Source organism: Apaloderma vittatum, unplaced genomic scaffold, assembly GCF_000703405.1.
Source record: "Apaloderma vittatum isolate BGI_N311 unplaced genomic scaffold, ASM70340v1 scaffold43531, whole genome shotgun sequence".
Lineage (NCBI taxonomy): Eukaryota > Metazoa > Chordata > Aves > Trogoniformes > Trogonidae > Apaloderma > Apaloderma vittatum.
Window position 1 is genome coordinate 75,155 of NW_009700525.1, and position 26,605 is coordinate 101,759.

The 26,605-nt window shown below is 38.2% G+C and overlaps 1 protein-coding gene across 1 annotated transcript in view; it reads right to left on the reverse strand.

Annotated features, from left to right (window-relative positions):
• SOX6 (SRY (sex determining region Y)-box 6) overlaps positions 1 to 25,128 on the reverse strand; it is a gene marked incomplete at its 5' end in the record, with an annotated part of 90,113 nt that extends 64,985 nt beyond the window's left edge. The window contains 2 exons of the mRNA XM_009878764.1: positions 16,220 to 16,299; positions 25,008 to 25,128. Of these exons, the coding sequence (XP_009877066.1) occupies positions 16,220 to 16,299; positions 25,008 to 25,128 (201 nt within the window). The remainder of the gene's footprint in view (positions 1 to 16,219; positions 16,300 to 25,007) is intronic.
• Positions 25,129 to 26,605: the final 1,477 nt, after the last annotated feature.

Genomic DNA, 26,605 nt, shown 5'->3' on the forward strand with positions numbered 1-26,605 from the left:
ACACAATAGTAGCTTACTACTTAAGAACCAGTAAGTGTGCAACAGCAACTTAACTCACAGGTTTATGCTATTTGACTTACATGGGTATATCTGAAACGGCATGAATCAAATATAGCTACAGGAAGTTGGAGTAATTATTAGAGTAAAAGTGCTTAATTTAGAAATACAATAAATAATGTGACAATACACTGCAAATACTTTTTTCTCTAAAGAATCCAAGTGTCATAATATATACACATGGTTTACTTTTAACAGCATCATTCCTTTCTTTCCTCTTTTTGTACGTGCCCAATCTATCGATAGTGGACATACTAATTCTGATCTTAAACACCCATATATCACCCTAACCACAGAGGCTGCTCACTGTTTCAGAGAGTAAATAGGCTCTACTTCCTATAATACTGTACCAAATATCTTTGCAAAAAGCCGTTAAAGTGTAACACGAACAGGCAGCTAATGAATTATCATAACTAATGTCATAACAAGAAGACTTTTGCAGTGATTACTTATGCACTTGCTGGCTAATGTGCTCTCAGATTTATTAAAGCCCAATACATGCAAACAAACTAACTGTATTTGTGAAAATACAAATAATACATTTTGTAGTCACAGATGGAGTTAGATGACTTCAGTTTTCCCTATATGTTCAGGTGTGCATCTACTGAAAAAATCTTTTACCAGTTGTACATATTCATTTACTTCATTTTTTTTTTAACTATTAACAAAAGTAATTTCAGCGTCCGTCAGTTGCTATTGTATATGTCATCAAGGGAAATTTTTATGTTGCCCTAAATTCCACTCAATTCCTGTCTCTCTAGGGGATACACATGCCTGTTTTGCTTCCCTCTCAAGCTGCAAAGTAACAGATACCTAATTTCACCACCGAGTGCCTGCCAGTTCCAACTCCTTTTACTGACCACAAATTCATTGTACTCGTTCAGAAAAAGAAAAACCACTCTCATCATTTCTACCGCCCTGCTGCTAATAATGGTGAATCCATACCGAAAATAAAAGAATCTCTACATGTTTTAGATATTGCAGCTTGTATTGTTGTGGTACTGCAGAGTCAAGATCCCCTTATGCAAAATAACAGCTTTATTTTGTTAAAAGGGCCTAACTTCAAGTGGACCATGGAATATTTATGGCTCTCGGTAGTCCTTTGAAAGAGTTATCTTATGTTTTTATGCCGATCATGGGTCAGAGGTTCAAATCAGCCCTTCTTTCTGTCACTCCTTATATGTTTTACTATAATTTACAGCTCAGCAAGAGGACCCATAAAACAAAAGTGTCTATTTTACTTCGGCAACTAATTCTAGCTAATCAAAGCTTTCCAGCAAAACAACTCAGCATGAAACTCTGTGTGGAAAATATGCAGAGAACAAAGCGTTTTGTCAAATAACACATCTCATGATGTAAACACATATGTCTCTTATAGGAAATTTTATCGCTTCCACATTATCGGCACACAAAAGGAGCATTCTTGTCGCAGACCTGGTGCGACTGTGGAGCCATCGTCATTGGAAACAAGAGCCTGATTAGGTTCCCACACAGATATGAATAGATTTTCTTTTTTTAGTGTAATGCTGCCTTTCTTATTTCTTAAACAGACTAGTAATTGTGGCTGTAAAAACAGTGAATTGTGTTTGGACGACATTTGTTTCTTCATATTTTTTTTAGCTACCCAATGACACCAATTATCCCATATGGTTGTCCTCTTCTGGAAAGTCTGAGTTAATCCACAGCTGTGAAGATGAAGACGCACCCAGCAGGCTCTAAATCTGGTGGGTCTCTTGCCTGCTAATGAAGTCCACAGTCTGCTGGACAGATGTTAAGAGGATCTGTTAAATAAGTCAGTGACAAAGACCCAGACTTCTGCTGAGGAAAATAATTATCAAAAGCTATATCTATTCTTTATAGGTTTTCATTCCTTGTTTCATCTTTTGGAGAAGCAAATTTTCACTACTTGGTAGAATCTCACAGCACATATAATAGGTCCTGCTCAAAATATGAATGGACTAGATGATCACATTGGCATATGTTCTGAAGAAATGATAGATCTTTTTGTCCTTGACTTATTCTTGCTGTGGTTCCTGCAGTATTATTTTAAGTTTGGTTTTATTCATCGCAGTATGGGCTTATATTGGGAGAGCGTGAATCAGTATTTTCAGGTATAAAATATCTAACTTTGAATGTAATGGGAAATGTGAACTGAAGATGAAATTACCATTTGACTAATTTTTCTTTAAATGTTATTAACATTGCTTATTTTAATTAAAGGGATTACAGATAGCATTTCCTGACCCCAAAGCTCATGTAGCTGTTTAAAAAAAAAAAAAGGCAAAAAACCCCCAAAACCAAACAAGCAAAAAAAGTAGAATGAGAAGATATCTGCAGCAAGATTCAATGTTTAAAGACTCACTCGCTTTTTCCTGTCCCCACCTGTTTAGCATCATGGCCTGACAGCATAGACATCCAATCCCAAAGTGTTTCTCAGTTACAGTCATATAAATTAGGAGAAACTCTACAGAGCTAAAATATATGCACCAGTGCAATAACGAACTAACTTGCCTTCAGGCACATGTGCATTAAGGTGCTCTTAAGATCATTTCTGTTTCGTTTGCGAGCTGTATTTCTCATTCTTTTGACCTCATCCTGCTTTGACGTAATGAAGTAGAAATGGCCATCAAAACAGCTCATTCTGCTCTGCTGTCTAAATATATGCAAATCCCATTTAGGCATTGTTCCTGAGATTGTGCCCTTAGAAATCAAATGGCGTTGATTTTATTGAATTATGACAATTCAATACAATCTCTCAGCAACTGCCTGTTCACAACCTGTTTACTGTAAAGTTGTGGGCAAAGCCATGAGAGAATGCTCAGAGCTCAAATAAATCATCAATCACTGCAAGTAGCTAAGACAATGCGTATAATTTGACATCTGGCAGTTGCCTCTGTAACGTGGTATTTGTTTCCCCCTAGGAAGTAAATCCGTTGGGTTATTAGCCTTATAGCACCTCGACCAGTTTCCAAGGTATAAAGTCACCCCATCACCCTATGAGGCGGAGGGGAATATTTAATGAGACACCATCCAAATTGTGAAAGAAAAGTTTAGTCTATGCAAAAAATACAAATCCAAAAATGTATCCTAAAATTTTATACAATTAAAGTTCAGACAGAATGTTACATATCTTATATCACCATAGAGTAGATGTAACTTTGACTCTATTGAAATAACTACTCAGCTCGCAAGTGTCAGAGTCTGTGCTCTTTAATTGAGACTTCCTCTTTCTTCCAGCGTGACTGGGTCAAAAATCTAACCCTCTAGGGGTACTGCTCCCAAGTCCTCTGGAGAGAAAACTATACTTCTGCCATGTCAGAAAAGAACAAAGGGCAGACTAAAAGCTGACCAGAGGGAACAGAATAACAGCTACAAAAAACAACAATTAAAAAAAACAAATAAATTTGAAAGCCTTCTGTAGCAAATATTGAGCTCTTGGCTTTCTGAAAAGAAATTCCCTCCTGAAGCAACTGTCTGGAGGGAGATGCAAAAATCCTGACTGACTTGGCGGTTGTGTCTCACCTCATTTCACTTTTCTTTTTTTTCTCCTTTCTAAACAGACCGAGTGTTAGTCTGCTGAGAATATGATGCTAAGCCACTTTTCCTGTAGAGTTTTTAAACTGGGCCTCTGAGAAAGGGTTTGATACAATTCAATGACTGAAGTAATACCTTTGTCCATCTGAGCATTAAATGGCCCATTGAAATACAGCTTAGTTAGAAAGAATTTCAGTAAATGGTGCTTTCTAATTTTTTTTTTATTATTATTATTCCTCTCCCAACAGATTACAGCCTGGATCTGAAAATGCAGTTCAATCACTTTTGGTTGCCTCTCAGGTCAGGCCTTCAGCCAGTGTTAATTAAATATAACCCCTTTAGAATACTGGAGGTTAAATGAGAGCAACAAACTGGTCATCTTCAAAATATTACCTCATGCTCTCCAAAAAGCTGTAATCTGTTTGGGAGGGTCCTCATTTAAGCCCACTGGTCTTAACAATGAAAATTTATTTGGGTGGGGGGGTGGAAATCCATGTTAAATGCTATTTTGTCCAACAGCTAGTAATCACAAAACATTAAACACCAATTTCCATGCAATATACCATGTCTATTGTGTTTAAATAACACACATCATAAAGGAAAGTGCTGCAGCAGACAATTTAGGCTGTAGCAGCACATACAGCACAATTTTCAACTTGATAAAGTGAAACTATAAAGAATCAATGCATAAGTCAGACAGCTCCCATACCTAATATCCTTCCCTGCAGCTATTAGAAGTTCATGTTTGTCTCCAGTAAGCATCAACATTAGTATACCTTCAATTTCGTGTCTTAAGTCACATTTTCTTGTCTATTCCATACAATTTGACCAGACCATGAAATCGGAAAGTAGCTGAAATTGTCTTTTTTCATCTTAATGATTTTAAATGTGAAAGGGAGCTTTTTCTGTGGGCTATCTGTCTACTGCTTTGTAAAAAGTTTCCTCAAGTATTCGTAACAATTTTACTATTAAATTAGTTGAAAGAAAGCTTTTTAATACACAGTAATTAGTCTTGTCTTTCTGAACATGACTTTACTGTAAATACTCCTCCTTGACTACCTCTTTGTCCCAAGATCCCTTGGAAGAACGCAACCAAGCGATAATTCAGCATTATTGCTGCTTCAGTGCACTAATCGCTTAAAGAGCAGCAAGGACCCTATGTTCACTGCCACAAGGCTCCTACAGCCTCCTGGCCTAAGGCAGGCTTCCCAGCCCAGCAGCATCCAGATGTCAAGAGGAATATCCAGGTCCTGATGCAGCATGCCGCTCCACGCCAGTATGGCCTAAACATCTGTTTCATCTGCTGGCGTACAACCTGCTGAATACACCGAGGCTGCCGCACAAAGTAGGGAATTGAATGAGGGTGGGAGTGAAACGCCGTGGTTCCATAGCTCAGTGTTCACAGCACTAAAAACCTCTACGCAGACACAAAAAAATAACACAAAATGGAGTTGGATCATTTGTTGTCTCAGATGCAGCTCTCTGGACTAAAAATCCAGACAAACAGCAGGAAGGACAATGTGATAACAATAAAAGAAACCCTTTCCACACAATATACATTTACTGTTCTTCCTCCTAATGGAAGAAGAAGCTATAACACCTCAGATTCTCATCTTACTAATTTTGCCCTGTTTAAACTCTTTGTGGTGTAAGAAATGGACAAAAGAAGAAAAAGCACAAAAGTATGTAACACAAATTGCTTGTTGCAGTTCTAACAACTGCTCTTGATGAAAAATCTTAAAAATAACTTATGCATCTATCATATATTTATAATTTCCTATAGGTAGTAACTCAAAAGTTCTAAACCAATAAGCATCTTTTGCCTAAAGGATAGGAATATGTAAATATTGACATTTTATCTTGAGAGATGACAAAACCAGAAGAATTTTAGTTGATCTAGATTAAGCTCTGACAAGGAATAAAAACATGCTAAGTGTTCTCATCTCTTCCATTTTATGTATCTATTCTCTTGTATTGTTGCTAGCTACAGTCGTGGAACAGTTGCATGCGACCATGCAAATTCTTTGAGTTGTTTATGAAAGCAAGATCAAAGCCTAAACTGAAAGTGTGGCTATTTTTTTTGCTGCATTTTTTTCTAAAAAGAAGGACCTAAGGAGAGTTAGGTTAGCCAGAAGTCTTTCTCTATAGTTGCAGAGCAGGAGAATTTTCACAGCCAAACCCTTTTCCGGCAAAAAATCTTGTTGTTTTTTAATGATTTTACAAAATAACTGTGACACACTTTGCTTAAAACTACTGCGCATTTGGTATAGAAGTAAATAGACAAATAAAATATAAATTCATTTAAGCTTTCATACCTTTGGTAGAAAGCCAGTCACAGCAAAGGACAATTGCATTTGCTTGAAAAGGTAATTTAGAGTTTCCAGTGGATGATGCTATTTGACAAAAAAAACAAAATGTTGAAGACAAGTCTTTATGTGATTTTCCTATTTCTGCTTCTATCAGAATTTGGTTTTAGCATTTATATAGCTTAAATCCTACTTCATCATAATTGTGAATAGCACTAAATTTAACAGAGTAGCAAGCTCACCCAGGAAAGCAAGCAAGGACCAGGAAGCACGGCTCCACAGATACCTGCAAATAAAGGCTCTAGTATTTTAAACTCCTTCTCCTATATCCAAGGAAAGTAAATAAGAAGTACTTATATAATAAAAATATAGCCAGATCTATCAGGAAAATATGAAAATATAACCAGATGGTTGCATTGGATTCAAAAATCGGGTCTTTCTTTCTTACTGCTAATATAAAATACCTTGAAGAACAAATATGAGAGTTCTATATGAAGAGCAGTTACCTCAAAAATTCTAACAGTTCCACCCACTTTATGTGTAGAAATGTGTTCTGGACAAAAGCTAGTGTAGGAGCTGTTCAAAAAAAAAAAAAAAAAGAAAAAAAAAGAAGGAGCTGCTTAAAGAGAATCTCTGTGATAAGGGATATAAAATTATATGATTGAAAAGCAATTAATTACAGTAAGTTTGCTGAACGGATGATAGCTATCAAAGCTTATCAAATTCTGCATTTCAGAATTTCATATTTTTTTTTTTTAAATGTTAACACATAGATGGGCTTTGTGAGAGAAGTCAGGAGTTTCATTCAGGCTCATGTCAGCAGGATTACAAGCAATTATGAGCAACTGCTTGTTGAGCTGTGTGAAATGAGTTGGTGAATGAGTTTCCTAGCGAGCACATGTCCATGTCACTGGTATGACTGCCAGTAATGCAGACAATCTTAGCTGAAGGGGTCTAAAAAAATAATTATTCTCCTAATCCTATAGGGGATGTAATCAATTCAGGGGAGAAGGTGGTTGTGCAACTGCAGCTTCTCGCATACACCTTCTAGGTTTTTCAACCTAGCAGCAGACAGAAAAAGAGGCACAAGTAAAAGAAAAATAAAACTGGGACATGTTAAAAATAAATGGCAACAAATCTTCTCAAGAAATATTCCTTAAGATCTGGCATAGGTTGGTGGGTTCATTCACTATCTGACCACCCAGATGGAGATATTGTTTAATACTATGATTGCAGTATTGCCCCGGGCAGAACTGTACAGACACAGAACAAGAACTGGTCACTCACCTACCACTCCTAATCATACGGAGAGGCAAAAGCACTATAATTAAACTTCTACGGCTCCCACGACAGAATAATGAGATGCCATCCCAATAATAAATGAGTGCAAGTCAGGAAGAAGGAAGAGTGCCATTTAAACTACCTCCCTCAGCTCCCACGTCTGAATCCCCACCTTCCGAGGAGATACTGAGGCAGCTCTACTGAATTTTTGGAAGTGCTGCTTGGGGTTTGAGGCCACAACGTTTTCCTGCTTTTATAAGAGACACAGACACAGACAGTTCATGTGACATCTCACAGCCATTATAGTATTTTCACTAGCAAAAATGGATGAAAAGACAGGGATATAATAAATATATACTGGCTCTACTGATCAGGAGAAGCTTTATCAGTCAGCTGGGGCACATCTGGGAAAAAAAGTCACTCAGGTGCATCTCTAGCATCCCATTCAATTAACATACCATTAAAAATGGTTTGTCCCTGTTCAGCCTGCTGCGTTACCAGATAAGTCAACATATTTAAAATGTATATTTAAATGCAGAAAACAGTAAAATGTTTTCTTTGTGAAGCAGAAAACAAGGCCAGTTTACAGGTACTTTAAAGCATTAGAAATAATTGTGCTTTATAGACTGCTTAGCAGATCTCTCACACTGATCTTTTACTGTGTATTTAGAACTTTCATGCACGTTCAAGGAAAATTAAATAATTTCCTTAAAGGAAGTGCACACAAAAATACGCAAAACATATTCAAATGGACTTATAAAAATTACATCTAAAAAAATTTCACATTTATGCCTCAAAACCAGATAACTGGGAACTTACTATTAGAAATTCACTGTAAGCTGATGCATTTTACACAGGCAAATGTGAATTTGGCATAACATTGCCATGCTCTCTGAACTGCACTGGGTGTGGTGGTATGACCAGATAGAAATGGTTGTGGGGTCCGATCGTAGCTCTCCACTAGGTGCTGAAGACTGCAGCTGAAAAGCTGGCCTGGTACTGGATCACAGAATCACAGAATGTTCGGGGTTGGAAGGGACCTCAAAAGATCACCTAGTCCAGCCCCACTGCCAGAGCAGGATCACCCAGACGATGTTACACAGGAAGGCGTCCGGGCGGGTTTCGAATGTCTCCAGAGAAGGAGACTCCACAACCTCCCTGGGCAGCCTGTGCCAGGGCTCTGGCACTCCCACAGTGAAAAAGTTTGTCCTAATATTTTTGATTTTGGATGAATTACTATGGGTAGTTCACAGATGTGTTATTTAACAAGGCTGTAGACTAGTTAAATCTGGCGCTTTGTTCTGTTTCTACAGTTTAGGACAAATGACACAACTTTCTTAACAGGACTTGCCCTCTTCTATTTCTCACTTCACTTCCAAAAATGTCAGTGGACATGACAACACACTGTCACTATTCCTGCACCTGAAACACTTCTTTGTTTTCACCTTTCACTATTTGCTGTAATTCACGTACAACATCAAAATATGTGCTCTACTGTGTTGAATTCATTAGATTTTGTGACTGATTCTTTTAATACTGACATTTAAGCATGATGTGTTTTTCTTCCTGTATTCCTTAAGATGCTCCTCCCTCTAGTCTCTTTTTTTTGGGACTGACGTGCAAGCCTTCTGTTGTGCCTCCAGCCATATGCAGCCTTCATGCTGAGTCTTAAGAATAGACAGATGATTCCAATACTTTCTGTGAGTTAGGACACTTGTCTAGTTTCTCAGTCAATATGGATTCTAAAAACATCACAGACCAAATACATCTTAGCCAAGTAGGGTGTTGGAGGCAATATCATTCCTATTTTGTCATCTAAAAAGACTACTCTGTGATAGCAATATCCACACTCTGATTTGATAAGTTCTATCTCATTTTCTGTGAATTTCCCTTTCTTTCTGAATTGGGTCAGTGGGAGAGAAAAATCTCTTATAATCAAAGACCCACCGAAATAAGGCAGGTGATGGTATCTTTCCATTCCATGCATCTTTAAGAGAATTCTTCTCCCTTTGAGCATCTGTGTGTGTGTTTATGACTACACCTAGAAGCTCTCATCTAACCCTCCTTAGAACTTTTTATTCAGATGAAAGGTGAGTTATTAAGTTTTCTTTTTCTGCAGCAATTAGTCAGGAAGGAATAATGATACAGAAGTGTATTATTTTCCTTTGTGTATAGACCCAACTTAAAAGGCATCTTTGTCTTTAATCTCATTGCTGCTGAATTCCAAAACATCCAAATAAATTAACACCTTCACAAGAAAAAATCCTTCAAACTTCTAATTTTTAGCCAAATTAAACAGTTTGCTCTATGGTTATCAGAAGGATAATAAAATTCCAGAAATGTATTCATTTGCACCAGATTCCTGTAAGGCATACACCATATACATTTCTAGAAAGCTTGAAGGAATCCAACTGCCGGCTCAGAGTATGCCTCACAGTCAGCTTACTCCCCAAAGGGATGCCACAGTTTTAAAAGAGCTTTAAAAAAACGTGCTCGTCCCCTGATGGCACTCTGTAGTACTGGTGCCTCTGGTGCTCTGTCAGTAAATGCAGCAGTAACTTATTTGCTTCTTACTGGCTTCTGAGTGAATACATACCCCAGGGAGGGAGCTTCGCAAAGCACAATTATTTCAAAATAGAGCCTGGGCTTTCAGCGAGGGGCAGCCAGTGGTTAAGGCAGCGAGAAAGTCTTGTTGACGCTGGGGGCTCAGCCTCCTGCAGTCACTTGGGTTCAAGCTTCTGCCTTGATACAGACTGAAGAGACACGGGAAACCTCCTGCAATCCAGGCTATAAGGATGACATCCTTTTAAACATACAAGTTTCCTGATAAGTGGGTTTATGTCTGTGTCATTTATGATCTCAATGGTAAATTCTCCCTGGAACAGAGCATGAGGGCCTGGAAGGATCTTGGTAGGATCTAAAGGCGTAAAAGATAGGAATTGTGCCAGAAGCCTGATCCCTAGCTGCCAGATTCGAAAGTCTTCCCTCTGGGAAAGGAGACCGGACAGCCTGAGAGCACTTCCCAAGGCGGAGGAGGGGTTGGTCATCTGAAGGGAATAGAAGCAGAGAGCTATGCCAGACCAGGTGGCAGTCCCGTGGCTAGTGCCCTTCCTGCAACAGGGGGAAACACAAGCCAGGACTGGATCTAGGCTTGCCACATCCAAGACAACTAATAGAACTGCTACAGGCTATAGAAAAAGTCTTTTTCTTAAGCATTCTTATAAATTTTTTATTAAATAATGTGACACTGTTCCGTTAGGCAAGAATGAGAGTAACAAAGACATGCTTTTTAAAGCAGTCATTGGAGATGCAGGGCATTAAATGGGTGAGAAAAGGGTCTTGCAGCTGCAATGCCGCTGTGCCAGGCTCATTACTCCAGCTAATGGGTTGGTTTGTTTGTTTGTCTGTCCATTTTTACTAACTTGAAGAGAATACGGAGGGTCCCTCTCGTGTTGATCAGGGAAGGCATTACTGGGGGAGCTAGGAAATCCCCCTGGCCAAAATTTCATTGTAACTGATTTTTCACTGCAAAGAATCTGTTTTGCTGGGCTGTCTTTTCCTGATGAAAATCACTTTACCAGAGATGGGAAGGAGTAGGGCAAGATGGAGTATTAAGAAATTCTGCAAAGAAAGGAGGTCATATGGTAAAACACTGACTCAATGACATCATTTTCATTGATACTACCACTGATATAATTCAACTGGATAACACAGATATTATATGCAGAGACATAAGCATTCAAGTAGGGAAATGCACAAGTATAACTATTTCATTGATTTTAATTAAATTTTCTGAAGTATTGCAAGGTTGGCGTATTTTTAATTTTATTTTCATTAAAGGGCTTGCTTGGTCTCTCAGAGCCCTAATAAAATCTTTCAACCTCTTCCCTTCCTCTGCTACAACCTAAATTTCCACATAAGAAAGGGACCAAAATATTTAATTTACTACTTCCATATACTGAAATTTGCACACACCATTCCCTTAATTTAGGCCACTATTCACTGTATCATAATAAGGAACATTCTGCTAAAATATGCCCACCTAGAGCTCAGTAGTCTTTGAATGCTAGATAAAATCATTCTATAAGGCTAATGAAGACAGAAACTCTGCCTGTAACAATATTAAGTTTGTTTTCTCTAGTGAATCGAAGAAGTGAGCAATCTGTCAGTAATACATTGAGGGAAATTACTTGTCTTGTAGGAATTCCCGCTGACAGTCACTCACTCACAGTGCTGACCCAAACATCTACCTGCTGACAAACAAATTACAGTGTCTAACTTTGAAAAGGTAACTAGCTATTTTTAATTTTGATTGGTCTCACCAAATCTCTTTCACGTTTACCCAATCCCCATTCTTTGTTGTGTTAAGAAAAAAAGGGGGGGAAAAAAAAAAGAAAACCCCATGGTTTTTGCATTTGAAAAAATTATTATCGCCTACATCCGAGAGTGTTATGTCAGATAAAACTGTTAAACTGTGTCTAACCAACATTAAGACTGGCAGCCCTGCCAGTGACTGACTGGGTGAGTGAACACATTACTGAGACAGCATTGTAGAAATTAATTTTCTTCAATAAAGTGATTTTTAAGGCTCATATATTTCACAATCTAAACATATGTCACTGTTTCATAAACAAAATAAATGGATTAAAATAATACATTACCAATATGCTGACACATGGAGATATTTTAATTAGAAATACTTAAGCTGTGTGATATTTAACTGCTATATTTGTTGAAGAGGAGCATGCATCATTTAATAAGACATAAGGCAGGTACATCACTTTGCATGATGTGGTACCAGAGTGGGACCAAATCACCTCCAGTGTAAGCTATCACTATCAGATCATATTAGTCTCACTAAGAAATTGCTTTAAGGTTACAACATACAGAGGAAACTCCGTAAGAGCAACAGTCCACTAAAACAACTTTTTCACTGAAGTAATAAGTCACCAAGACTCTGGTTCCCGAGAATAATATTTCTTGATAAGAGGACACATTTAACATCTTAGCTATTTAAAGGCCATATTTACATGACTGTCGCATTACATTGGCCTCTTTCCTGCACATTCTTCTTGACTTACTTTAAGGACCAGCACTAAAATAGCTGAGGAAAGCAAATGTCAACTATGTCCTGAAATTTATATGTGTGAGAGAATTGGAATAAGTAGAAATGTAATATATTGTTTACTGTACCGAGTGCCCTCTGTTCTCTAAAGGTCAAAAGCATTGTAACCTTAGAGTTACAGTTTCTGATTGTTCCCAGGGTTAAATACATTATCAAAATTAATGGTTCAAACCCCTCAACCTTCAGATATATGAGTATTCATGCCTCCATCTGCTGAACTGTTCAACTAAAAATAGCATTCTTTGGCTTTTCCTCTACTAATATTGTGCCCCTGAGGCACGCTATGCAATGCTTCAGCAGCGCACTGGATCTGCACCCAGCAGTATAAAAAAAGGTCATTTACTTTGTCTGCAATTAGAAGAGAGTAGGGAGCAGTAGGATGGGATGGGAGGGGAGAGAAGAAATGGATGAATATGTGTTTAGTTAATTCTTTTTTTTAAATGGATTATAAAAACTTCGAGCTTCAAGAACACAGCTGCAACTATAGTTAAGACTTGCCAAGGTTCATTAGAGTTATAAGCGATAAATTTTGAAGGACAAATTACACAAATAGTTTGGGGACAGAGTTATGAACGAAAACTTTTTTGTTTTGCTTTTTTTTCCTAGAGCTCACTTTGTTTAGGAACAACTCCAGCCAGCATCATTGTAGTGCTTCCATTTCTATCAACAGTTTACCACTCGTGGTTGAGAAGGTTGCAACATTTCCTTACTTACTGCACAGACTGCTTTGTAGAAATACCTAAGAATGAAGGCAGAGTTTTTTGAAACAATAAAGAGCACATAGTTACATTCCTTGTTCAAAAGTAAGGATGTACAGGTGCCACTTCTGCCACCACTGAGATTTCCTAGCATCTAGGTTAGTGCTACCAGCACCACAAGAGCTGGGAAAAACCATTTCATGACCAAGTTCACTCATTCAGCGAGATTATTGGACACAAATATCTAGAATCAGTTAATATCAGTGCAATCATATGAGAACGAGGAGGAAAAAATCAAGAAAATGGGAAAGGACAGAAACTCCAGAGAACGTGGGTGTAAAAAAGAGGAGCAAAGGGAAAATTATTGACAGGTTTTACCGCTCGCACTGATTAATTAAAGCAACACGCTTCTGTTAGACACACATGCATCAGAACTGGTTCACACACCACCGTGGTAATTACTACCTTCTTTCAGGACACTCAAAGCTACAACTGAATATTAATGATATTTTACCAGTAGCTGATTCATGTGATGCAAAATCTTAAGAGTAGATGGGTCAAACAGGTCTGAAGGAGAAATCAATTATTATTTTTTAATTATTTTTTCTAATGCAAGACCCATGAGACTGCAACTAGTTACTTGAGAAATTCCTAGATATGATTTCAATAAAGTTTTTTAACTCACTGGTGAACACAGGCATACAATTGAGATATCAATTTTGATACCAATTTTGAATAAGATGGGCAAATCATTAATTACAAATTGCCCACCAGAGAAACATCCTCTGTGGAAGAACTTCTATCATTATATGATGTATCTGGGAATAAATTGAGATTCAGAGCTTCCATAGAAATTGTCCTAACACACATAAAGACGAGAACACAAAATTGCTCCTACCTGAAGCATGATCTTCCCCAAAAAAATGTAAGTGAAAAAGAGGCCATATTACAAGCTTGAAGCTGACCAAATTTGCACTGCAGCTGGATATGGATTATGGAATATAATTTTGGAACTAATAACAATGCCCTGGTAAAGTTGAAATGTCAGAGCTACTGCAGAGCCTTTTTAATTGAAATAGCTTTCCCTCCCCGCCAAGTTCTCCAAACATAGATATTACACACATGCTCACATGTAGAAACAAAACCAAACCTGCACATGAATTAGCTATTTCTCCCACTGGCTGAAAGGAACAGAGATAAGTTTTGTGATCAATATTTTTAAATACTTGGGAAATACTCAGATACTACGGTCACAGCATTCAAGTAAATAAATAAGTGGGTGGGGTGCATGGAAGAAAGAAAACAAAAAAGAGAAGGGAGGGGGAAGGGAAGCAAAGATGGAAAATGGAGCTGAAATGCTACACCCCTAACAGGCTTCATGACGCATCATGTATAACAACAACTTCCCTCCAACAAACACACCCAAATACGTGTTCATTTAGGGAACACAGGGAATTTACACAAAGAGAATATTAACAGTAGGAGTAAATAAAATTTATTTCAGCCAACTTCAGTTTATACCTGCTCATCTGATTGTCAAGTACTCTATTACTTAAGCTCTTATGACCATGAAACACTGAAGGTTTTAAAATTCTAAAAGGTGAAATTCAAATAAAATAGAAAGAGGGGCAACAAGCAAATAAAACTTTTGTACGACAAATATATCTGACAGGCAAGCACCCACATATTTATTAGTATCACTTTCTTTGCTGGTTATTTTCTCTCTAATTGTGCTTATCATGTTTAACAGCTCTGTCTACCATTTCTGAAAATTAATGAAATTGCACTGTTGCTGTAGGTTCTGATGTGCAAATAGATCTGTGCGTCAAGCTACAAATGGGTCTTGTAAAAGAAAAGAATCAGGAATGTCTGTGGTCTAGATCCTGTTTCTTTTGTAGTTGAACATTTCAAAGATAGCAAAAATTGTCTATTTACAAAGCTCATTTCTGAAGTATTTTCTCAACCAAAACTATTAAGAGTTTTGCTTCTAAGTATTCAAATATAGAATTTCAAAGGATATCTGCTATTTTTCCCTTTTAAAAAACCTTCCCTTTGTTTTGAAGCCTGTCCAAGGTACAACCTTAATATAATACTATCATGACCCAAAAATATTTTTCAGAGACCTTTCTCTGCAGTGTCAGGGTGTTCTCTTTTCAAGTTTTGATATTAGGTTAGGTCAGACGTAAGCCCGAGGGCTCTTTTTTGCCAGTTCTGGACCGTCACTGAACAATGAGCTCTAGTCTCATTCTCACTTATCCTACGTTAACATGGCAAGACGAATATCAGCATTGGGTAAAGATGAATTTTCAGTTTGTTTTGGTCCCTCTGGAAAATGATACAATTGCAGAAGGGTAAGCAAAGTAGATATTCGAAAATTAACATGGCAGTACTTTGCTACTCCAGGCACAATTTCTTCCTACTTCGCATCCGAACCCAACTCTTCCCTAACTCAAACAGGGGTTTCAAAGGTTTACTTGCAAATAGTAACATGCATCTTTAATGGCCTTTCCTCTCATGTTCAGTCACTTCCTTTCCACACATTTTAACTCTGAAAGCTTTTGGCTGTTTCTTCATTATTTATGACATTGTTGTGTCTTTTCTTGTGAAATTAAAAAGTTCTTGCCACAAAAAGCTAGCTAATAATACAGCACATAAATCTTTCTTCCACAACATTTCATTCTATATACGCCAAAAATTAATAAATGTCCAAACCTAAGGCTCTTGACTGTGCTTGGCATCTGACCAGCTTAATGCACAGAAAACTTGACATTACCTAAATACAGAAGCTAAACGAGTTTGCAATTTATTGTATTGTCAGCACCACTCTGTCTGGAAAAAAACCCACAATAATACACATTTGTTTGATATACTCACTGCTCCAGTTACAGGTAGTGCATTGCAGCTACAGGGGAAAGACTAAATGAAAATAAAGTACAAAAAGATCTTTGAATTTATCTCCCATCAACTGGTCATATAATTAAAAAAATACCATTAGCTCTGCCTATACAAAACATTCAGAACAATGTCTTTCACTCAGAGTATCAAGGCTGGCCGCACGTTGCTCTATTTGCAGTACCGTAAGTACATAAGGTGTTAATCCTCCTGGGCTGTGCTCAAAAATTATTTAACATTCAGACTATTATTTAGCATACAGCTGGTTAGCAGTTTTCCCCTAAAATGTTGGCTTCGATCCCACATTTTTTTGTTCTGGCACATACCTGGAGCTGTAAAGGGCTGAGTCCAGAAGCAGCAGCAGCTGCCATTGTTGATGGAATGAACTGCACAGGGTAGTTATCACCTGTCGGGAGAACAATGCGTGCAGGTTCAGACAATGAGCAGAGAATAGCAGCAGACAAGTGCAAACACGGGCCGAGGATTGCCTGTGCTCCACAGCACTCCTCTAAGCCTAAACATCTGCAAAAACAAAAGGCTTCGCTGGGCATGGACTTGCTATGCTCCCTTGGAACTTTTTTGTTAGCAGATAGCTAGTAGGCAAACTGGCAAAACATAAATGTGATACTCGTGATTTTCATTTCCAAAAGCAAATGTTCAAATCAAGCGTGTAAGTTTGGGCACTAAGTGGGCCTTAAGGCCGTAGACACACAGACAAGACATCCCGGGAAAGCCCAGTGGGTCCTGGAGGAAGAAAAATCATTGTCACCACATGTTTCTTAAAACAGAAGAAATTTCTTATAACCCAAGAAATTTCAGCTCTGTTCAATGCAGGACGATTTCTTTTCAGTATCAAGTGGCTCTTTCTGGGGAAAGCTACCCAGCTGGCACAATGCAGGTTGAGGTTGTTTCTTGTTTTGCTTTGAGGTTCTCTGCCTTAGGACAACTCCTTTAAGGTAGTCATAGAGAAAAGAAAAACTAAATCCATTTTTAAAATAGCTCAAAATATAACTTTTACTTTCTTTTAGATCTGGGAGCCTACCAAAGCTATAGATTAGGTAGTTGTTCAGTTACATGAAAATTCAGGCACTAAAAATGTCTGCATTCTGTTCGCTAGAAACTGAAAACATATGCCTTCTGCATTTAGGGGACAACAAATACTCCAGAAAATAAGCAATAGTATTGATCCAAAATAAGCATTGCAATATTGTACCTTACAGCATCTATATGTTCCCTCATCTAAGTCACTGCATCCATGCATTGCTCAGTGTCATTGGGACCCTTAATCAATGCAAAGAATGAAGGAATGGTGAAATAACGGAGCAGTGTAAATGTAATGTAAAAATTAATGCAGTGCTGGATAAATTACACAGTAACTATGATTGAATGGAATACCACTTTGGCTGAATTCCCTTATTTAAAGTCACTGCTATGTACTATCTGTAGGCTACATTTTAACAGGCTCCTCCTCTGTACATTTTTGAGATTTACAATAATAAGTCTGTTTAACATGAACTTTTCCACGCTGGAAGCAGAATGCAGCAATGTGGCAAAATACAGAAACTAAAAATAATCAGGACATTCAAAGAGTTAAGATTTTTTCCCCCCAATTTCGTCTAATAAATAATGATAGCTGAAGTCTCTGTAGTCACTGGATTCCGCATAACTCTCCCTTTTTACCACCTGAAGCACTACTGTTTTCAGCTCAGTTTAAATGCTCAGTTGTTTCACTTTTTTAATAAATTGTACATGTCTAATCCACAAGGTCTCTTTGCATCATATCCATAATACCTCATCAGACCATTGAGCACAGTATGTGCTTGTACACAGTCCAGTAACAATTGGATTCTGATTGCATATGGAGCTCTGCTACAATGCATTCACTAACACTATATTGTACTGGTGTCCTATGGAGTAATGTTCAAAATATCTCCTCTTATTTTCCCCCTTCCATGAGGCTGATTTTACTTTGCAATGATGTTTGGTTTCTCTCCCTAAAAAAAAAAAAAACAAAAACCAAAAAAAAAAACAAAAAAAAGCAGCAAAAACCCTCTAGATCTTTTTCTTAAAGTACTAAAGCTGTCTCTTTATGGTTAAATAATTCTACTCATCTCTTCGATATTTATATGAAATTATCTGAATAAATAAGATCCTAATCTAAGTTAAATAATGTTTCTTTCAGAAATATCTTACAAGGTTTTAAAAAAATTACAAAGATGTTGAATTAATGATGCTTTAAATGGGGGGGAAAATAACCATCCGAGTTATCAGCATGGACTGCCTTGCAGAACATTTTGGAGGCATTCTTTCTTTAAATATCATGAATTATTCATTCCTGTTCCACACAGCAATCTCCACTTTCTCCCTCCCCCTCCACACACACTTTTTAAGTTCAATACCAGTTGCTTTATTTGTACTAAAACATTTTCCATGTCAAACATATTTTAAAAAAAATCAAACTCTAAAAGAATTCCCTGCGGCACTCCTTTTTCACAGCTGTCATGCTCCTATGGTTTGAAATAGCCAGATATTTTATACACACACACACACACAGAATTTTTGGCTTCACAGTTAATTTAATAGTATCTCTACCACACCCTGTAGTGTTCTACTGCTCACCTGCTGGCTACAGTTCTTTCTTTTGTTATAGGAAGAATAATTTTATAGTTATGCCATTTATTTGTTATTAAAACATAATACTTTCTTTTTTCTCCCTCATTTTAACATGTTAAATTATGGTTAAGTGCTGGTATGTGAGCAGTATCTTTGTGCTGAAAACAAACATTAATACTCTCAGTTCTGGAGTACTTTGCTGACACCAAGCAATAAAAGCAGAGCAAAGGTACTCTTCCTCCCTTGAGGAAACTGAACATGCAGAAAATGGGCTGGATTTAATTTTAAATTACAGAAGGCACATATTTCCCCCTCTCATTTTCTCAGTGCAAGAATGGGTCGAGAAGCTTCTCGGTAGCTGTCTTGGCAAGAAATCAGTCAATGTATTGTAGCAATTTTTTTCAAATTTGTTTCTTGGTTTGGAATGCTTGCGTGAGGATCCTTTCTTTAAAATTTGTACAAAAGGCAGCAGAACATGTTCAAACAGGTCTGCTTTAGGTACCGGTGTGTGCTGGCCTTTGATAACCAGGAGTGAGAAGAATGCTGGAAGAAGAAAAATCTGTCATGTTTTGCAAACTGATCTCTTCAATCTCCTTGCTGCACTGATTGTCTATTTACATTTGGCTGCTGTTGTTTATATATAAATTGGTGTTTACAAGGCATGGAGAAGTTTGCCAGACTTCTGTTTCATTTGTCAGGGTGAGCAACATTTCCAAATGAATTAAAGCAGTGAGCAATTGTACCAAGCTATTCTGCGTGGAAATAATGTAAATGTCTCTTTTTGTCTTGGATGAAGCTTAGTGGACTTTATAGGACGTACGGATTTACTTTCCAGACCAAGGCTGTGCGAGCTCTGAGGAAAGAAGGATGTCTGGCTCTTGTGACATTCAGGTTAGGAGGAAGGTGTCGCTTTATCACCCATACTTCTTAAAACACAGTTGTAAGACCCAGGCTGACTCTCCTCTGACTTACAAAGCTTTGTCAGTTTGATGATGGTTTCCCCATTTTGGGATTGTGACTTAAAATCCGTCTCTTCACACATGGATCTCAAACTGTCACCTGCACACCCTCTGTGTGTATTCACAGTAGAACAGGCAATGGAGTTGGAAGGGATGCAAGACATCACAAATGCCAGGGTCCTGCCCTCCCGGCAGAATGAACAGACAGAGGAAAGCATCCCTCTCCTCAAGGTGTGTCGGGATACTGCAAGGATACAGATGCAATATTCCCACACAAGTCATGCCTTCTCTTTCTGCAGAGGCATCAGGATTAAGGAAGATGTTAATAGAGATAACTGGCTAAGGCAACACTTCTGAGCATCTCCCTTGTCTGATGACACTCAGTTCTGCCTTTATTCTGAGCAGGGTTTGCTGCAACACTGCCTTACTGCCTTCCTCACATCGTGGTAAAATCAACCAGTTGCCCCGACAGCTGTCTGCATGCAGGTAAAGAATTTCAGTACAAAATCCCAGTTGAAAATATTCCGCTGCCTACTACCACTTCCAGCTCTTACCTCAGCGTTTAGGAGTGAGGCACATATGGATTGCTACTAACAAATCCTGAGGTTACAAATTCCTTGTTCCAATCAGTAAAACCCAACAGGAAACACGTGACAGACTTTAACTCAGTCCTGGGGAATTTCCATCAGAAGTAAGACTCATGCAGCACCTCTGCCATGCAAACATACGCAGACAACTTAGTACACCGCTGATTTGATGTACGCTTTCTCTTCTCACCTGCAGTCTACTGAAAATAGAGTGCTATGCCGTGTAAAATTTAAACCACCTTACAGCTTTAGGAAAATCTTCTGAAAGGCTTTTTCCAAATGGAAACTGCAATGATGGATATCAGTGAAGTCAGCAGATGTAAGGTGATGTTAGTTATATGGATTAGCCACTGTAATCAAGGAGTTTAATCAGTTTGATGAAAAATATCTCACCGTATTAGAATGTTCTGAGATCTGGATGGATGACAATAAGCCTCAGAGTTTTGTTTGTGCTTTACCTGATTTTACTTTCATTGATTTCAGAGGACTTACTGTTGATTTGCCCCAATGCAAGTAGGAAAAGAACCAAGACAAAATGTTGGCTCTTTTTCTCACTTTTTTTTTGCCACCAGCCTAGTAAAACAGTCTCTAGTTTCACATTTCATTGTACTGCCAGCATAGCAAAATCTCTTCTAAGTTATTTTTGTGTGTAAAGAATGACCCAGGTAGGCAGACACGAGTTGCTTCTTAGCCGTTCTAATCACAGTCTTTATATACTTTACATATGAAAAATGAAGAAATGCTTTGAGAATACATTGCAGCATATCACTCCACAAATACTTTAAATAGAGGTTTACATTCTCCATACCTCAATGTCTCTGTTTACAATAATCTTTTTCACAGATATCTTCCATGTCTGGTAAAGAACTGATACAATACAAAATACTTGCAGAAGACTATCAAGCAAAAGTGATTTTTTATTTCCAAGTCACGTGGACTGTCGTTATGCAGCCAGCGTGGAGAGCAGCCCTCCCGCTCTCTGTGCAGAGCAAACAGTAGCTCCGTTTGAGCTCTGCTCAAAGTATGGTCTGGCTCCTGTCCAGAGTTACTTTACATCTTTACTCTGTTGTCATTGTACTTCCCTTTTCTCTCTTAGCCACAAAACTTGAAGGAAGTAATACTTCAGGCACTGCAAGATGGAAGAGGGAACTGTCTTCTTCCTTATCTCACTCACTGTCTTCTCCTCTTGAGCCAAAGCACTAACGGGGACACGCTAATCACAGTCAAGGAGACTCCAGCCCACTAACTTTTCCTGGATGCATGTGGTTGGTTAAGTGAGGGGAAATTTGCACTGGGAGAGGAGGTATAATGGTACTTATGTTACCCACCAGTTCCAAGTAGTAAGCATAGTGGTCACAGTCAGAAAGCCAGTGTAGTTGCTTTGCTGTACTTGGAATGCAAAATAATTATATTAACTGCGTAGCATCTCTGGGCAAGTATTAGCTTCCTAACAGCTGCCACTCTCAGCTTCCCACTGGAGTAAGTGGCAACCCCCACAACCAGGTACTCTACGAGGCTCGTCAAGCGCCTGCAGGTCAATAGTCACAACAGTCATTTGAGATGCACAGCGCCCTAAAGTTTTAATTAATCCGGTATACAGTATAAATTCTGAAATATGTATAAAAAATTAATTAGGTGGTCTATGCAGCTCTGATTTCTCAATTAGTACTTACCATGCCGGAAAATTATATTACATGACTTTGAGATACATAAGGAAGCATGGGACTTTGGGGATTTTTTTTCTAATGTAATTATTACTTGTCATCAGCACTTGCTAACTTTGGCCTGTTTTACCTCCTAGAGCTCCAAAATATGGGAGGAGGGTTGCAGCCACCTCATGCTATAGGTCCTGCCAGGCAGTGGGAAACTCTGCCCTATCAGGCTTTAATATAAATCATAGCTATATAACAGCAATCCCTTGAGTTTTCTATTCATAATCACTTGCTGAGCTCAGGAGTTCAGGAGCAACTAAGGCGTGTGCTGGAAGGGCCTCAGAACCTATCAAACTCTCCTCTCTTCTCTAGGTCCTTCCACTGAGGGCATGACCTAGGGAAGTCTGTTACAGGAATACCATTTTCTTACTTCAAGGCACAGAGTTTATGTGCACATTTGAAACAGTATTTGGTAACTGCTGTCTTGGCTTTGAACTAAATAGGTGTGATACTGGTTCCCACTTAGCCCATGAAGCCCATCTGCACAGACATGGGCACGTAATCACATCCCACTTGTGCACCAAGGCGGGACTTGTCATCTAATACACTGTTCCCAAGCCGGAGTTGGATTATACCTAGCCCATTTTGTGGGCAATGCAAATTAAGAGACTGTGCACATAAGACATCCCCTAAATAACAGAGTGCTTTTCAAAAGTACTCAAGTTCCCCCCCTCCAGCTCCTATTATTGAAATTCTTCTCACTGTAGTGTCTGAAGGCCAAGGAAAAGTGGTGGTGTCAAAACTCAGTCTTGCCTACATCAAACTAGAGCACGATGAAATACAAACTAAACAGGCAACCAAAAACAAAATGGTATCTGAAGGGTTAATCTGTCTCCTATCTTTCCTCAGAAGTATGAGCTTGTCTGAACTGACAGTTCTAGAGGGGAAAGTTTCATTTCTCACAGAAGTGGAAGAGTACAGGTAGTAGCAGTCAAGTTCATAAATATTCCTCAGAAATGACTTTGAAGAACCCTCTCTATGAAAGAGTCTAGCTTAATCTCCAGTTTCATTAATTCCTTAACTACTGTGCCAGGAGTGCCAAAAATAGGAATTAATCAATACCAACTATAGTTACAGTGGTTTTTTAATCATGATTTCTCTCCAACTACTAAACTGCCCAGCTACCTTTGCCACACACGCTGTAGAATTTAATAAATAAATTAAAATATAAATACTCTAATTTCTTGCAAGCCACTGGGTATAAACGGATCATTGTGACTTCCGTTCTTTGCTAGCATCGGCTGGATGTAATCCACAAAGATACGAGCAAAGACCTTAGCCCTGTTCTAAGATATCTAGGCCTTGATTTCTGGTGCACTTCATTCTTTTAATGTTTGTGATAGATCTCACTTTATGCATTCTGGCAAGTAAAAAAATGCCCTAAAGCTGTAGCACCTTCTGCTATGAGGTCAGTAAGACCACAGGTAAAGCAGTATAAGCTCAACAAAGTATTAGGACAGGTACTGTAAGGAACACTTTGGACTAAGTGCAGAAATCTGTTTGTGAGCAGGAAATCATAGAACCATAGACTGGCCTAGGCTGGAAGGGACCTTAGAGATCATCTAATCCAACCTCCCTGCCATGGGCGGGGACGCCTCTCAACTAGATCAGGCAACACACGGGGACCGATCATGCTGGTACTCTTCCTTCTGAGTCATTATAGTACCAAGTAGCCTACAGAGCCAAAATCAACATGACATGATTTGACATATCACCTTTCAGGGGGAAACACAGCCAACAGATTAATCATTAATAGTCGCTATTCAAAAAACATCTCAGATTAAAATGGGAAAAGTAAGGAAACTGAGCAGATGCTTTCTCTTGCCTGTGAGAAGTAAGGTATTTGCCAGGTCTTGTGGACGATTTCCACAATTGGCAACTTTATGTCTTTGGAGACAAAATATGCTTCACTTTGGTCCCTCACTCTCCCAAGGTGGTGATGTGTGTGAATAACCACCATCCTGTGCTATCCAGAGCCAGCTTCCCTTCAGAGCTCCATTAACTGGTTCCTGCGTACAGTGTTCTGGTTTGTCAAACTGGAAGAGAACTTTGGGATTTTTAAACCTGAAAATAAGATAATAACTAGACAAAGATTCTGTGTTTAAAGAGGAATGTCTCTAGACTGAAGAAACAGAAGGGAGTGAGACAAACGGAAATACTTGCTGAAATCCTGCTTGGCCTCACTTCATCTAATATTAAATAAACTTGCTAGAAAAGATTTTAGGTTCAATCTAGCTTTTAATTAGTATGCTGTTTACATCATCTATTATGAAGCTTTACTTTGGATTTGACCCTGTTCCTGCTGCAGTCAACAGCAAAAACACCAACATCAGTGGGAGTGGGATCAAGGCTTTACTTTGTACATTTCATATTTAATGTCAAAAAAAGAAACTGGTATTTATGTTTTGTAATCATTAGTTATCAGGTTAATATGCTAAAGGCAGCTTGACAGGGAATACTATTAATGAGCAAAATAAGGTTGCTGCTTCTGGACTGAGGTCACTTGCAAAGAATGTACAAATGAAAATAAGGTTGACTTTTATTTACTTAACTATCTTCCTACATTGAATTCCTTTGGCAACGTGTCTTTAAACATTTAAAGCCCTGTTTACAAGGAGGCTCTGAAAGTAGCTTCAAACCATTATATCCCTAATTGAATTCCCCAGGAGTCCTGTAAACTCAGAGGAAAAAAGAAAGAAATCGTAACATTTGCTAAATCATCTCAAAACATATTTTACTGCAAGGTTATGTGACCTGTGAAAAGTCTGAATGATGACTTGGATTGAACTACCAAAATCTTCTATTATTCAGATTGAAATCAAACAAAAAATTGCCCATTTGAAGCCTGCTAATTAAATTATACTTCCTCTGACTTTTGTCACTAATTAAGTAACAATTTTGGCACAAAAGACAAGTATAACAGAATTAATTAAAGATACGTAGCTTTTGTGTAACAACACAGGGCACACCAGATGCAAATTACTAGTCGAGTGGGCCAATATATTTAGAGTAAATGATTTTGTGGGAAATAAAGGTAAAAAAAAAAATGATGATGTTCAATAACCAATACTCTATCCACCCTCGGCAAACCAAAATCTTTTTTTCAAGTGGACTTGCAAAACTCTACATTATTTTCAATCAGCTACGCCTGTTGTGTCACATCATCTGCATGAGATGGATCACACAAGAAGCTACAGTTAGTATCTTAAAATGTTAAATATTTTCACGTCCCTGTCAGCTTACCTGGCTTGTAGGTTATTCCTGGGGGGAAGAGAAATCCCTGCTGGGCTGCAGCAGCCGCTGCCAGTGTCCGCTGGTCGTGTGGAAAAATTGGGATCATGAGCGGAGGCATGTGACCCTGAACCTGCTAAACAGAAGAGAGCCTCTGATCAGAAACAGCACAAATTTGTCTTGACAGGTATTTCTCCAGCACTGATAGTGTTCTTGTGTTCACAGTCCCACAGAACCTTCGCCTTAATGTAATCCCTGCCAAATTCACATTATCACATCAAAGCCCTCACTAACATTGTTTTCCCGCAGTGTCAAAGGTGTAACAGTCTCAGTGAACTGCACGTTTTCCTAATTCTTCCTGGTTGTCTGTTTTTTTGCTGGTTTTTTGTTTGGTTGGTTGCTGGTTTTCTCTTAAATTAATATTCTCTGTCCTGGCACAAGGTAAAAAGGTACAAAAACTTTCTAGCATACCAAAGGCTCTTTAAAAAAGAAAAGAGGTGTGTATTTCAATTAATTTTCCACAAGTTGTCTCATCTTTGGTCACAGACAGAAGTGACAAGCATTTTAGAAGTAACCTAACACTGCAGTAGCTACTTTGATGTTGGAATTACAGCATCCTTAAGGGTAATTTTAATTCTGAGATCTTACAACATTGTATTGTGCATATATGTACCAACAACTCAGGTATGTTATTTCAAAATCTCACCACCGTATTAAACAGTTTTCTAGTCAACACCCTAGCTCTCAAGATTTAAGGCTCTAACATCTTGGCTTCCAATTAAACTAACATCCTTTGCCATACACACCTCACTATAACATGTAAATTGCTTGTCTGTCTAAGCAGTTTTATAGCTTTATGCACTATCATGTAGCTGAGTAATTATGAAGCTGTATTCAGACACCGTTTCAGAATAAAACCTACTATATCAAATTTAATTTGACCTTAATAAATTTATTGAAAAGCACAAGCAGTCAAAAGCAAAAAATTCTTCACCCTATACCCAGCATTTGTATTCAACATCTAGAAAATGGGACATGCGATAGAATTGTGTCTGGTAAACCCACATTAATTTCCCTGTTCCTTAAATTTATGCTGCATGTGTTTCAGAGACAGTGGCTAGGATCACAGAGGTTTTATCCATCATTCCTTAACTCCAGAAGTACCCAAGGGTTTGATTACGCTTTTTTTCTGATTAGTACTTAAGCAAATACATAATGGTTTACGTATCAAAGCCAGCAACTGAGGTTTTAGGCAGAAAAAAATTTTGCCCTCATCCTACCATAAATTGGTGGCTTTAAATACTATTAAAAAGTTAAAGTACACTTCAAGCAATTTTTTTTTCATTTAATTCCTAAAAAGCTTTTTTGGTCAAATCCCATATGTTGACCTATGACATTGTTTAAATAGTGCCAAATTTTCTTGTCATATCCCCATTACTTTCATAACCATTGATGCAGTGCAGAAATGCTACTGTGTGTGTCTATGAGGGTTAATTTACCAACAACTCTTCTCTTGGGAAAGCCCTAAGATTTAGGTTAATAAAGGTCAAGCAAAAAATAAACACTTTACAGTATTTTTTTGAATCCATTTCTCAGGAAAATCAACTTAT